Source organism: Oncorhynchus nerka, linkage group LG7 (genome assembly GCF_034236695.1).
Source record: "Oncorhynchus nerka isolate Pitt River linkage group LG7, Oner_Uvic_2.0, whole genome shotgun sequence".
Classification (NCBI taxonomy): Eukaryota; Metazoa; Chordata; class Actinopteri; order Salmoniformes; family Salmonidae; genus Oncorhynchus; species Oncorhynchus nerka.
In genome coordinates, this window is record NC_088402.1 from 29,395,516 (window position 1) to 29,411,516 (window position 16,001).

The 16,001-nt window shown below is 42.0% G+C and overlaps 1 protein-coding gene and 1 long non-coding RNA gene across 2 annotated transcripts; both read right to left on the reverse strand.

Moving 5' to 3' along the window:
• Positions 1-3,213: 3,213 nt before the first annotated feature.
• On the reverse strand, positions 3,214-5,688 carry LOC135572438 (uncharacterized). The gene is made up of 2 exons (XR_010464300.1): positions 4,762-5,688; positions 3,214-4,729 (listed from the first exon to the last, which is right to left on the reverse strand). It is a non-coding gene; the product is annotated as an uncharacterized LOC135572438 (long non-coding RNA).
• A 1,585-nt stretch (positions 5,689-7,273) lies between these two features.
• LOC115131429 (leucine-rich repeat-containing protein 3B-like) lies at positions 7,274-15,788 on the reverse strand. The gene is made up of 2 exons (XM_029663152.2): positions 15,594-15,788; positions 7,274-9,122 (listed from the first exon to the last, which is right to left on the reverse strand). Exon 2 carries the CDS (start codon positions 8,931-8,933, stop codon positions 8,112-8,114), a length of 822 nt encoding a protein of 273 aa, XP_029519012.2. The 5' UTR covers positions 8,934-9,122; positions 15,594-15,788; the 3' UTR covers positions 7,274-8,111.
• Between the last annotated feature and the right edge of the window lie 213 nt (positions 15,789-16,001).

Here is a 16,001-nt window from a genome sequence, read left to right on the forward strand (position 1 = left end):
GCCTACTTTTATATAATCCATATAAAATACAGTTAGCTATCTGATCATTTCAGATAGGCCTAGTTTGGTTAAGTTAATTATTAGACTGTACAGTGCATTCGGAAAGTATTCAGACCCCTTGACTTTTTCCACATTTTGCTACATTACAGCCTTATTCTAAAATTGATTAAATAGTTTTCCCCCTTAATCAATCTACACACAATACCCCATGTTGACAAAGCAAAAACAGATTTTATAAAATGTATGCAAATGTATACAAATAAAAAAGGAAATATCCTGTTTACTTAAGTATTCAGACCCTTTACTCAGTACTTTGTTGAAGCACCTTTGGCAGCGATACAGCCTTGAGTCTTCTTGGGTATGACGCTACAAGCTTGGCACACCTGTATTTGGGGAGTGTCTCCCATTCTTCTCTGCAGAACCTCTCAAGCTCTGTCAGGTTGGATAGGGAGTGTCGCTACAGAGATAATTTCAGGTCTCTCCAGAGATGTTCGATTGATCGGGTTCAAGTCCGGGCTCTGGCTGGGCCACTCAAGGACATTGAGAGACTTGTCCCAAAGCCACTCCTGCGTTGTTTTGGCTGTGTGCTTAGGGTTGTCCTGTTGAAAGGTGAACCTTTGCCCGCGTCTGACGTCCTGGGCTCTCTGGTCTGAGAGTCTTTAGGTGTCTTTTGGCAAACTCCAAGCAATGTGCCTTTTACTGAGGAGTGGCTTCTGTCTGGCCACTCTACCATAAAGGCCTGATTGGTGGAGTGCTGCAGAGATGGTTGTCCTTCTGGAATGTTCTCCCATCTCCACAGAGGAACTCTGGAGCTCTGTCAGAGTTACCATTGTGTTCTTGTTCACCTTCATGATCATGGCCCTTCTACCCCGATTGCTCAGTTTGGCTCACTTCTTCCATTTAAGAATGATGGAGGCCACTGCGTTCTTGGGGACCTTCAATGCAGCATAATTTATTTGGTACCCATCCCCAGATCTGTGCTTCGACACAATCCAGTCTCAGTCTCAGTTTACAATCCAGTCTCAGTTTATTTCTGTATCTTGCGTTTTGAAAATGCATCACCGTTTATTGCGGTAATGAAAGGCTACAGGGATTGTGTTCATGTCTGCGCGCTATGAACCAACTTCTGTTTGGGGGTAGAGGGTCAAAACATGTGAGAACCACTGAGCTAGAGAACAGATTGCTGATTTGCTGTACAGCTAACTATAGGAGCAGTTGCGGCGCAAACATCAAATTGTAAAGAGAGAGGATTACCATAAATACATTGGTGATCAAAAATTGGTGATCAAGAATATGAACAGTTTCCTTTGCAAACTCACCAGCGATGGGGCATCATTTTGGTATGTCAAAATAGCTTGAAATGTATTATTTACTTATGAAGGTTGATTTTGGAATTTGTTGTTCAAATTAATTATTACATAACCAAAATGTGTTGTAGACAAAATAATGAAAAGGACTGTCTGGTAGCCTCAATAAATAGACAAAGTCATTGCATGTATAGATTTGTATTTTTACTTGAGACTTACAGTAATTTCCAATGTTCATGTAGTCATGCATTGATGGCCGTGTTAGACAAAGTGCAAGTTAGGATTCAACTTAAGGGACCGGGTACCTAACCCAACCTCTCTGGTATTTCTCTATCTTTTAAAGTCCTTCTTTTAATTTCTCTAAGTTCACATCTTAGAGCAGATTTTATGGTGCACTCTTCAATAATATTTCAAACCCTCTGATACTGGTCCTTGGAGACATATATGTCTGAGAAATGTCCATGTGTACATTCATTTGACCTGACTGTCATACTGTCGCGTGAGAGTAGGGGTGTGGCTGGGAGAATGGGGGTGGGGGTGTGGCTGGGAGAGTGGGGGTATAGCTGGGAGAATGGGGGTATGGCTGGGAGAGTGGGGGTATAGCTGGGAGAATAGGGGTATGGCTGGGAGAGTGGGGGTATAGCTGGGAGAATAGGGGTATGGCTGGGAGAGTGGGGGGTATAGCTGGGAGAATAGGGGTATGGCTGGGAGAGTGGGGGTGTGGCTGGGAGAGTGGGGGTATAGTTGGGAGAATGGGGGTATGGCTGGGAGAGTGGGGGTATAGCTGGGAGAATAGGGGTATGGCTGGGAGAGTGGTGGTGTGTGGCTGGGAGAGTGGGGGTGTGGCTGGTCAGGGGACAGCTGGGAGGAAGTGGTTCATAGGGAGAGATTGTAGGGGTTGGGGGGTGTTGGCAGAGAACATGAAGTATGACTCTGGGTGTACCTTGAGTATAAAAATAGATCTAATTTAAGGATCTAATTTTAGTCTGTGACAGTTTATAATTCAGAAGAGAATTCAGAACAGTCGGGCATCCATCCTATCCCAGCCTTAAATACAGACGGATGGAGGGATGGAGGGAGGGAGGGAGGAAGCCAGGAGACATTGAACAGATGTAGCAATGGTGTCGAGGGGAAGAAAGAAGCGAGTAATTGTTTTGAGACAGACAGGAGCACTCATGTATGGCAGGCAGCGTTTGTTCATCTGTGCTTTTAGCGAAACGTTGACAAGAGGCCTCTAGTCTCAACTTCAAACACTATTTCCCTTTGTTTCAATTTAGCCATGATTGGCTCCTCATCAGTGTGTGTGTTTGTCTGTGTGTGTGTCTGTGTTTTCTGAACATGCCTTATTCATGATCTGTCGTACTTTGCATTTAAAGATAGAATCCGCAGTACAGTGCCACGGGCCGCCCCACCACCCTTGTAATTGTTTTTGTTGCCGAGCAGAAAAACGTTTTGAGCAGAGAAACGTCGTGCAGAATGGTAAAAACATTGCAGTACATATTGTGCTCTTCTATCACTCGTGCAATGATGTCAGAGGGGGAAAAACTGTGTTCGTTGTTTGCAGTAACTTCTTTGTTGTTGTAATATTGCAAACAGACTTGGCTGTTTCACCATCAAGGATTCCAGCTTTAAAGACAAATGCAAATAAACATACTGAAGCTCATTATTCAAAGAGAAACATATTGTTTAGCTAAAACGTGAACAAGTGATTGATACAATGTTATCAGCGCATGGCAAATGTCCCTCTGTAAAGTGTATTGAAAACTTCTGACAATAAACTTTAAATAAAGTTGACTGGACTTCACAGGCATATGGGTGCCCCTCTCTACTCCTGATGCTAAGTATTGGGTAGAAGGCTACAACAATCATTATGACCATCCAAAGTTAAGTTCAAATAAATCACGAGTGTCCATATTTCCTTTATTTCCTTTTATGACATGCCTTTACAACGTGTGGATGGTTGTATCAGTGCTTGGTCTTCAGTTTTATCACAAAGCATCAGACAATGTTTTGTCCGTCTCGAAAAAGAAAATGGACAGGCAGAGAAGACAATAACCACATTCTCTCTGTTTTATGCTACTTTCATGTTTTTGCTTCTTTATTTAGATGGTGGGAAACTAGGATATCAACGTCCATTTAATTTCGATCAGCTCTTTCAAAGACAACCCATACAGAGTTCATGTCTCCTTTGTGTTGGTTCGGTATACACTATGCTGGACATGAAAGGAATCCAAAACACAGAAACCTTTGACTGTGAAACGCAGTGCTTTTTTCATTCATGTCCAGAAAACAACTCTGAATGTGAAATGATTTGGTTAAAATGAGAAACAGAAAATATGAGAGAAGTTTTTCAGGCACTTAATTAAATATTCTTCCAGAGTCCTTAGCTTGGCTACACTGTGCTTTTTTAATTTGCGGTATGGGTACATGCATTGAAGTCTCCTCTCCTAAACCCATTACAAATACATGAGACATGAACTCATGGCCTCTGCTCTGCAGGACAAGACAGTGCAAAAGGCTGTACAGTAGCACAACATTAAAATACAACAATTTATTAAATGGATTTCAAATTCCTTCTCGCACACAACAACAATGTACCTATTTACATTTAGTTTGATGAATGTGTGTTGTGACTAGGCCTACTTGTCTATCAACCTGTTGTAACTACTACCTGTTGTAACTACTACCTATTGTTACTACTACCTGTTGTAACTACAACCTGTTGTAACTACAACCTGTTGTAACTACAACCTGCTATAACTACAACCTACTGTAACTACAACCTGTTGTAACTACAACCTACTGTAACTACACCCTGTTTTAACGACTTGTTGTAACTACAACCTGCTTTAACTACACCCTGTTTTAACGACTTGTTCTAACTACAACCTGCTATAACTACAACCTACTGTAACTACACCCTGTTTTAACGACTTGTTGTAACTACAACCTGCTGTAACTACAACCTGTTGTAACTACAACCTGTTGTAACAGCCTGTTGTAACTACTACCTGTTGCTACTACAACCTGTTGTAACAACCTGTTGTAAATACTACCTGTTGTTACTACTACCTGTTGTAACAACCTGTTGTAACTACAACCTGCTGTAACTACAACCTGTTGTAACAACCTGTTGTAACTACAACCTGCTGTAACTACAACCTGTTGTAACAACCTGTTGTAACTACAACCTGTTGTAACTACAACCTGTTGTAACTACAACCTACTGTAACTACAACCTGTTGTAACTACAACCTGTTGTAACTACAACCTACTGTAACTACACCCTGTTTTAACGACTTGTTGTAACTACAACCTGCTTTAACTACACCCTGTTTTAACGACTTGTTCTAACTACAACCTGCTATAACTACAACCTACTGTAACTACACCCTGTTTTAACGACTTGTTGTAACTACAACCTGCTGTAACTACTACCTGTTGTAACTACAACCTGCTTTAACTACACCCTGTTTTAACGACTTGTTGTAACTACAACCTGCTATAACTACAACCTACTGTAACTACACCCTGTTTTAACGACTTGTTGTAACTACAACCTGCTGTAACTACAACCTGTTGTCACTACAACCTGTTGTAACAACCTGTTGTAACTACTACCTGTTGTTACTACTACCTGTTGTAACAACCTGTTGTAACTACTACCTATTGTAACAACCTGTTGTAACTACTACCTGTTGTAATGACTTGTTGTAACTACAACCTGCTGTAACTACAACCTGTTGTAACTACTACCTGTTGTAAGGACTTGTTGTAACTACTACCTGTTGTAACTACAACCTGCTGTAACTACAACCTGTTGTAACAGCCTGTTGTAACTACTACCTGTTGCTACTACAACCTGTTGTAACAACCTGTTGTAAATACTACCTGTTGTTACTACTACCTGTTGTAACAACCTGTTGTAACTACAACCTGCTGTAACTACAACCTGTTGTAACAACCTGTTTTAACTACAACCTGCTGTAACTACAACCTGTTGTAACAACCTGTTGTAACTACTACCTGTTGTAACGACTTGTTGTAACTACAACCTGTTGTAACTACAACCTGTTGTAACAACCTGTTGTAACTACTACCTGTTGCTACTACTACCTGTTGTAACAACCTGTTGTAACTACTACCTATTGTAACAACCTGCTGTAACTACAACCTGTTGTAACTACAACCTGTTGTAACAACCTGTTGTAACTACCTGTTGTAACTACTACCTGTTGTTACTACTACCTGTTGTAACAACCTGTTGTAACTACTACCTGTTGTTACTACTACCTGTTGTAACAACCTGTTGTAACTACTACCTGTTGTTACTACTACCCGTTGTAACAACCTGTTGTAACTACAACCTGTTGTAACTACAACCTGCTGTAACTACAACCTGTTGTAACAACCTGTTGTAACTACTACCTGTTGTAACGACTTGTTGTAACTACAACCTGCTGTAACTACAACCTGTTGTAACAACCTGTTGTAACTACAACCTGTTGTAACGACTTGTTGTAACTACAACCTGCTGTAACTACAACCTGTTGTAACAACCTGTTGTAACTACTACCTGTTGCTACTACTACCTGTTGTAACAATCTGTTGTAACTACAACCTGCTGTAACTACAACCTGTTGTAACTACTACCTGTTGTAACAACCTGTTGTAACTATTACCTGTTCTAACAACTTGTTGTAACTACTACCTGTTGTAACTACAACCTGTTGTAACTACAACCTCTTGTAACAACCTGTTGTAACTACTACCTGTTGTAACAACCTGTTGTAACTACTACCTGTTGTAATGACTTGTTGTAACTACAACCTGTTGTAACAACCTGTTGTAACTACTACCTATTGTAACTACTACCTGTTGTAACTACTACCTGTTGTAACAACCTGTGCTCATCATATCATCAAATCCTTCCAAATGAACTGGCCACCTTGCAGCACTGGGGGGGAATCTAAACTGTGTAAACATTCCTTGTACAAAATACATCATTTTTTAACCACATTGAATATGGATAGAAGCTTTTACTTTGTTCATTCTCTCACTCTCCTGCCCATATCGCTCCTACGCCCACTTACCTATCCTCTCTCCTTCTCTCTCTCACTTTCTCTCTCACTTTCTATCCCTCTCTGCCCTGCCCTGCCCTCCCCTCCCCTCCCCTCTCTCTCCATCTTTCTCTCTATGGGATGTTTTAGTGAACCCATGTCACTGTGATGCAAGTGAAAGCCATTTAAACGAATGACAGCTGTAATTTTCTCTTCTCACATTGCTGGGGATAGAACTCTACACACAGTGTTATTAAAGGCAAGGTAAATGATGCATGCATCTATCTGCATTCTGAACGCAGCATGGGGGCTGAACAGAAAGGGGATGTTTGTGTTGAAATTATTACAGTCTTCCCATCGACAGGTTTGTGACGCTGTGGGTGTGTCCCAAATTGTACCTTATTCTCTACATAGTGCATTACTTTCCACCAGGGCCCATAGGGCTATATGTAGGGAATAGGGTCCCATTTGGGACACTGTGTATTTCTCCACTTTGGCTGAGAAAGGAATCTATGTGTGAAACATTTCTATGAATATGAATATGTATTCTATTTCAGGAAGCATAGACTGAGTCATTAGAAATCTTAGCAAATGAGTTTTGTGGAAAAGCCAAATGCACAGTATTGTTTTTGGGTGTTGTTGTGTATGTGTTGTGTTAACATGTAACACAAAACGCTTGTTGGTTCTCAGGACTTGAGAACTTGGACACTACTAGGGTACTGGTAAATCACATGACACACATACCAATCACTTGAATCTACCAAATTTTTTGGGAGTCATTTGATTTGATATCTACCCCAAACCATTGTGCTACGTTATCTGACCATCACAAATCTACTAAGATGCAATGAATCAACTTTGTCATTTCAAGACCACAGGAACATACAGTACAGGGACTTGACAAAATTAAGGAAGAAATGTTTAGTATTTTTACAGCACATCAGTCGTTTTTCAACATTGGTGATGTCATGATCATTTTAACAAATCATTGATTCTAATTATTTCACATTTGGAAAGTAAAGGTAAGTTTCATGATTGATGTTTGGGGCCTGTTATTTATTCAAATTAAATTAAACAAAGTATGCAGTTGGATGCACAAGCACAGAGAACACCCTCTAGATCAAAGGGCTGTTATCATTACCTTACAAAAATGTTGTCCAAAAACCATTTCTCCAGATTTTGCTCTAAAAAAATACTTATCAACCTATCAAAATTTAAACCTGAGATTCAGATTTTCAAAACAATCTCAGAACAGATCTCAATGAAGCCATCTGTGGTACCCCCATAGACTTTACCCTTCTGTTAATGTGATCTGAACTAACTGCTGTTGTCTATGCACATGTGCATTCCAAAATGCTTGTCTTTAGATTGACGTCTCTTTAAAAATGGGGCTTTCTCAGTGTTTACCTTTGTAATTAACACATATTGGGTGTGAAGCTTCAAATGCAAGGATCCAGGTTTAATCTATCATGATTTCTTTTGAGTACATCAAAAAAACATTTTCACAACAGAAGACGTTACATCCATTTTGAAATATGGGTCCTATATCTCCGGGTTTAGTTCTGAACTTCAGCTGTTCATGCATAGAATTAGAATCAATTAGTCATTCTAATTCTAGAACTAATTAGGCATTCTAATTATATTGTATACAGTCAGTTCTCACTATAGTGATGTCAGTTCTCACTACAGGGATGTCACACTGGAGTACTGATGTCCTATAGTGTCTAGTAGTGATGATGTCCTGCTACACCACAGTACTGATGTCCTCCACCTCGTTGGGCTTCACAGGCTTGCTGGGCAGCGACTTAAGGTACTCCAAGTGTCGTCGGGCATCCTCCTGGTTCTGCCGTACGTAATACACCACGTAGGAGATGACCATGGCGAACCAGCCGAACATCGTCACCAGCATTGCGTAGTCCGTGGTCCTCTTGGCCAGGTTACACAGGTCTGTGTCCACCGCCAGGAAATGGCGTCCCTCCTGCTCCTGGAGCTCGGAGCTCCTGCAGAGGACGCGTGCAGCCGCCTCGTGGTTGTGGGCCATGCCGCCCAGTGCCTGCTGCAGGGTGCAGTCACAGTGCCAGGGGTTGTCATCCACCAGGACCCGCGCTTTGAGCCGGGCGAATGCATCCTTGTGCACGCTAGTGATGCGGTTGTGTGAGAGGTCGAGGACCTGCAGTGTGGCCTCCACGCCACTGAAGGCACCCTCCTCCAGCGTCTCCACAGCGTTGTGGGACAGGTTGAGCTCCCGCAGCAGCCTCAAGCCCCGGAAGGCATGGTCGGGAACGGCCATGATCTGGTTGTGGTCGAGGCGGAGCACGGCGGTGTCTGGAGGCAGGTCCGGGGGGATCTCTTTGAGCCGGGACCCGGTACAGGTGACATTGAGGCCAAGGAAGAGCCCCAGGGGCCCCGGGCCGAGGTGGAGGCCCGGGTCGGGTCGGGCCCGCTGGCAGACGCAGCCCTTGGGACACATGGAGGCGGAGGGGAAGCACAGGGCCATGAGGACCAGGCTCTGGAGGAGCAGGCACATGGGGATGGAGCGGGACAGCCACAGGTCCAGGGGAGTCATACTGGTGGGGACCACCTGCCCTCAGCATCCCGCCAAGGGACAGGGACACCTCACCACTGGACCGGCCCAAGGACCAACAGACCGGCCACGGCTCATACCAAACACTCCATACTGGAGACTGATGAGCCTCCACCAACACACTCACGGTCTGTTCAGGTCTAGCAGGACCTGCCACCAGTTGAACTCATGCTGAAATAAAAACAGATAGAAGCATTAAAAAATATAAAACTGCTTAATGAAGGACTATACGTATTTTGAACAACTTTTTTAGTGTGGACCTTTTGGTTTTTGCTGTAGTCAAAAAGACAAAACAGGAGCACCACGGTGTATAAATAAAAATAAACCATTGATTTACTCTGTTGTATACACATCATCATAATTTCACTGTTATTGATAGAAACAATATTGCACTACTTGTTCTATTTATGACATGCTAGGTTACACGATAAGGTTAAGGTGCTGACCCGTTGCACCCTCAATAAACACTGTGACTATTATTTGACCCTGTTGGTCATCTATAAATGTTTGAACATATTGAAGAACAATCTGGCCTTAATGGCAATTTATTGGCCAGAAGATAATCTTATAATCTCCACCCGGCAAAGCCAGAAGAGGACTGGCCACCCCTCAGAGCCTGGTAACTCTCTAGATTTCTTCCTAGGTTCATGCCTTTCTAGGGAGGAATTCCTACAGTAGCCACCGTGCTTCTACATCTGCATTTCTTGCTCTCTGGGATTTTAGGCTCTGTTTCTGTATAAGCACTTTGTGACAACTGCTGATGTAAAAAGGACTTTATAAATACATTTGATTGATTAAGCTAGGTTAGAAGAATTACTGTCCTTAAAAGAACACATTCTTTACTGAGACGTGACAATAAGGATAGACCTGTGAATCAAACACTAGCCAGCTACAAACTATTTTTATTTAACCAGGCAAGCTAGTTAAGAGCAAATGCTTATTTACAATGAGAGCCTAGGAACAGTGGGTTAACTGCCATGTTCAGGGGCAGAATGACAGATTTTTACCTTGTCAGCACGGGGATTTGATCTAGCAAACTTTCAGTTACTGGCCCAACGCTCTAACCACTAGGCTCTAACCACTAGGCTCTAACCACTAGACCCACTAGACTCTAACCACTAGCCTCTAACCACTAGCCTCTAACCACTAGACTCTAACCACTAGGCTCTAACCACTAGACTCGAATCACTAGACCCACTAGACTCTTACCACTAGACTCTAACAACTAGACTCTAACCACTAGACTCTAACCACTAGACCCACTAGACTCTAACCACTCGACCCACTAGACTCTAACCACTAGGCTACAACTATGTTGTGTATTTAGTCAATTAACCTCTTACTGCAGTGTGCTAAATCAGGGTCACACAGAGTGTTTCTTGGTAGTCTTAAACAAATCTCATTTGAAACCAAAGTATATACCTCACACACATGGTTATGGGATTAAAAAAAGAATGCACCTGCATAATTTCAGATATAGAGTTGAAATATGGTTAATTTTGAGTATGCATCCCAATATTACACTTTATATACATCACAGAAGACTTAAATATAACAAAACCGTTTGACATAGAAACACCGGATTTTCGCAGTTGAATATATACCAATATATATACCATTTTTTTATAATTCTGAAATTCTGAAAAATATGAACATTCCACCCATGAGGCCACTAGCAGGGCGATTTAGTCATTTGACTGCAGGAACAAGTTTTTATCTGTCAAACATATACATTGCCTGTTGTGACATGTACATTTTATTATCTGTGTAAGAGTAAGAATACGGTAAGTGCACAGTAATGTGAAGTTAGAGCGGACAATGGAATCAATGTTTACTTACGTTCCCAATCATGACATGATCAGTATTGTTAGTAAAAGAAAACACACACCTGCTCTATTGTAAGCTTGCGTACTGTGGATAACAACAACACATTGCCTGCCTTCCAAATGGCACCCTATTCTCTATGTGTGCACTACTTTTTACCAGGTCCCATAGGGAATAGGGTGCCATTTGGGACTCACACATTGTGTGATAGGGACTCACACATTGTGTGATAGGGACTCAGCCATTGTGTGATAAGTGCTAAGTACAGTGGAATGCAGCAGGCTGGTTATATCATGCCCCCCTCATTCTCCCTCTGTCACACTGTGTATTGTCACCTTCTCAAAACAGATCCTTGTCTGCAGAACATCACATGGGGAAGACACAGCACAGGGTGAATGTGTGGAATTCACTTACAGTGCAGGAACTCTACATTAACCCAAGTGTACAATGCAGCCCTATTCAATCATAAAAATGCTAGGCACCTTTATTCAGCCATAGCTGTATTTTCCCCATATTGAGAGCCTATCTATCCTGTAGTCTGTAAGTTAACTGTACAATACAGCCCTATTCAATTATAAAAGTGCTATGCACTTATTTTCCGTCGTATGACTTTCCCCATATCGAGACCCTACCTATCATGTATATAAACACATACTAACATCTGTCTGTCAGATCTGCCTGAGGTGGCCCGTTCCTGTAGGTTCATGCTCTACAACATCCGCAGAGTACGACCCTGCCTCACACAGGAAGCGGCGCAGGTCCTAATCCAGGCACTTGTCATCTCCCGTCTGGATTACTGCAACTCGCTGTTGGCTGGGCTCCCTGCCTGTGCCATTAAACCCCTACAACTCATCCAGAACGCCGCAGCCCGTCTGGTGTTCAACCTTCCCAAGTTCTCTCACGTCACCCCGCTCCTCCGCTCCCTCCACTGGCTTCCAGTTGAAGCTCGCATCCGCTACAAGACCATGGTGCTTGCCTACGGAGCTGTGAGGGGAACGGCACCTCAGTACCTCCAGGCTCTGATCAGGCCCTACACCCAAACAAGGGCACTGCGTTCATCCACCTCTGGCCTGCTCGCCTCCCTACCACTGAGGAAGTACAGTTCCCGCTCAGCCCAGTCAAAACTGTTCGCTGCTCTGGCCCCCCAATGGTGGAACAAACTCCCTCACGACGCCAGGACAGCGGAGTCAATCACCACCTTCCGGAGACACCTGAAACCCCACCTCTTTAAGGAATACCTAGGATAGGATAAAGTAATCCCTCTCACCCCCCCTCCCCCTGAACCTCCCCTGAAAAGATTTAGATGCGCTACTGTTCCACTGGAGGTCATAAGGTGAATGCACCAATTTGTAAGTCGCTCTGGATAAGAGCGTCTGCTAAATGACTTAAATGTTAAATGTTAAATGTACTGATAAAACACATTCATTACCGAGTTCGAACAGGATAAGATCCTGAAAAATGTATCCACTTAGACATACGATCAATTCTGATTATACACAACTTTACTATACTGCCCAGCAGCTTGATGGGAGGAATTGTAGAACGCTCTAGAATACAGTGATTGTTAATGGATATGGGCATCTCCACATATCTGGGGGAAAAAATAGATACTAAAAACGATATAAATAATAATAACCTAGTGTGAGGGAGTGGCCCTATCTCCGTATAGCTTGTGTTGTTCACTAGATCCTACGAGGATGAGAGAGATTTAGAAAGGGAAGAATCTTAGTTGACTGTCTGAGGCCCAGTCTCCCCTGGGAGCACCAGGCACAGCTCAAAGATATGACAGAGAGACTAAAATAGAATAGAATAGAATTTATGTTTATTTATCAATTTCAGGGAGGGAAGCATCTGTGTTGTCTGAGGCCCAGCCTCCCTCAAGTGTGTCTAGGTTCAAACGACAACTGACAAAACGTTGAATTGCATGCAGGCATGTCATCCACCATCCGCAAGTAGAAAAATGGCAAAGCAACACAAGTGACAGTTGGTATCCGCGGTGACGAGGGATTTTGAATGCATCATCTTCAGAGGCCCTTGGAGGGGAGAATGTAGGCTATGTGTCACTGGGAGTGTATGAGCTTTGAGGCCTTTCAAGTCCAATGACTAACTGACTGAAGTCATACCATCATACCCAACAGATATTTCACAGTAATGACCTGACTGAATTCAGCTGCTGGCCCTCTTCCGTCTCTGGTCACACTGCAGTGTCAAAGGGTTTTCACATACAGGTTGAAATGGGCGCCTTTGAAATCTATAATTGGCCAAACGTTAATTGATATGTAAATGTTGTGTGTCCACAGTCCACTAACAACTAGCATACAGCCTCAGCTGCGAGGCTGCAACCATTTCTATTTTTGCCATCACTTCAATTTTCTTTTCACAAATCAAGAAGGACATGATTGCCCTGTCATTCAGATTCAGTGGAACCATGAAAACATTCATAAATTAAATAAAGTCCTTACTTTCTACCTGCAGTCTTTATATGCCCATATTGTTTAGCAGTATGGTTTAGACCATTTTGAAACTCTGACCAATTACAGATGTAGGATCTTAATTTGAGCCAGCTTGCTACAGCAAGAAAATAATCCTGCAGCAACACGAAATGTGAATTATTATGTGGATAATAATTTACATTTCTTGCAGGGGATAATACATTTTTCGTTAGTGTAAATCAAGTCTGACAGTTTAAAGTCAAAATTACAAACTTTATAACCCTTTTTAAACCTACAAGTTTATACAAGTTTTATACACTACAAGTATGCATTTCCTACTGTGCAGGAAAATATCTGTCATCATATGATTTTAAGGGGTAGATGCCAGAGAGTGGATTGGGGATAGAGAATAATACAACCTTTAACATTACTGTAAAAAGAGCCATCCTTTACAAAAATCTGATTTTCAAATGCAACTAAATTGGTCTGCAATCACAATTTAGCAGGCACTCTAGAAGTGGGATGGGCTCCCGATCAACTACAATCATGCATGGGCTTTGTAAATAGCACTTAGGCTATGTAGAGGTTGCTCAATCATTTTCTCCCCCATGTTTTTTCTCTCCTTGTAAGAGCTTAGCTGTGACTTCCACTGGTGTCAACCAAAGCTTACAGGTAAAGCTAGTTCTTATGACAAATCTCAACATGGCAGTAAGGATCATGAAATAAAGAAAAATAAATACAGCTATAACTCTTTTAGGTGAAGTCATATTGACGCCACCCATTGCAAAACAATGTCAGCCTGGAAGCATTAGCCTGAAGATGAATGAATGGTCAAGAGTTCAATGAAATAGCTCTTTGATATGACCCCACCATAAAGTCATGTCGATTGTTCCATTACTATGCATTTACAAAGCAATTACTAGAATACTATGTAACATCAATGGTGTTACTTTAGTGTTACTACACAGGTATAAGAGCAACTTGATGTACACCATCATGGTATTAAGAGGCAGAGTGATTAGACAGAGTTGATTGTTTTGTTGACACAACCACAACACTCTTTTGATCATTTATCATAGGATATGGCCATTCTCTGACTTAAGTTACATGTTCCTGTCAAGGCCATATTTATGAAATTCAACAAAGATGATGGGTTTGCATCCCAAATGACACCCTATTACATACATAGTCCACTGCTTTTGACCAGAGCCGTCGTGCACTACATAGGGAATAGGGTGCAATTTGGGACATAGACTTGGATCTACAGTAGACTAGTCTACTATGTTTTCTTGAAGCATACAGCCCCACATCACTTGATACAGTTTGTGTTAATCCAATTAACATTATTATTAAGGGTGAACCATTTATGCAAATAGTCTTGATGCATTGAGGGGTTTCGAATTACCATAGAAATGGACCTGAGCAAATAATAGCCAAGCTATTCCTCAAAGACAATAGTCTGCAAGTGTTATAAATGGCATGGCATTTCCCAAACAAATAAGCCATGCCCCATGGTAAATAATCAGATTTATGAGTAGCCAAGCCTACACAGATTTGTACACTTTTTTTAGGTAGGCCTATAGGTCTAAATGTATGCCTTTTGTTTATCGGTTATATATTATCATTCTGATATTACAAGATGTTATTATATAGTATGAGTTTTTATATGATATAATGAGTGTGTATCTGCTAAACAATTTTCATATGAACACTAAAGAAAAGGACACCCTGCTGTGTGAGCCTGCTCGTCACCAAGGCAGATTCCTTCCTATAGCGCACTCCTGGGCACAACCGTCAACGGTTAACCCTGCCCTCGAGCTCCGCGGCCAAATGCGACGTAACCTACTACAGGGTTCCCGGCTTCCCTTTCTGACCAGCGCAGCTGTTGTTTTCTACATGGGAACAACTCACTGCCACGATTAAACTATGTCATTGCGGCATGGATGTAAAGATGACACCCATTGAACTATGTTATGTCCAAGTATTTATCAAGGACATAACAGCAATATTATTGCAGGCATCCTATCATAACATTATTATAACAGAAAAATAACAGTATATTCGACAGTCCAACAATAAACTATATTTGAGTGATCAGAAGAGATGAACGAGGCTGTGAAGCAACAAATTGAATCGTCACATGACAACGTTTAATAATAATATTAATTTAAAACATGGTGGATATTGAAATCATCCCAAAAACGGATATATGACTACCCCAACTCATCTATTTTTCCTGTTTGTTTCCTTTTCTGTCTAACAACAACCACCAGACAAGATAAATAAAGGTGGAAAGCCAGCATGAAAATGATTCCATACATACGTGTGTGTGCTGCGCGTGTAACGGAACTGCGGAGCAACAGGCGAAATATGTTTCCATTCTCACCTGCAATAAAAACAGCCCCTCTCAATTCCATACGTTGACAATTCCATACGGATCGTTCCAACCCAATCTTCCTTCTGTAATTTTTGCCTATCCTCGTCAAAGATGTTCGAATATCCGAAGTTGAAATTCACATTGTTGCAATTGCTTGTTGCTGCTCAGTATTGAACATGAAAGGAATGTGACTGGGCTCGAGCTGGTAAGGGAGGGGTTTGCGAGACAAGAATTGGCCGCGACGGTATTTACCCAGAGCGCGCGCGGGGATGAATGGAATGCACGCCGCAGTCAGACAGAAAGTAGGTATTGCCATACTGTCTGTTGGGTTCTTCTGACTAATTCAATCCACTTGTAATACATCATCAGACATTTTCATTGTATTGTATTCTCGTAAAACTAAATGGAGAGTTGTTA

Coding starts and splice junctions, on each gene's coding strand:
- LOC115131429 (XM_029663152.2), bottom strand. CDS start 8,933: ATGACTCCCCTGGACCTGTGGCTGTCCCGCTCCATCCCCATGTGCCTG.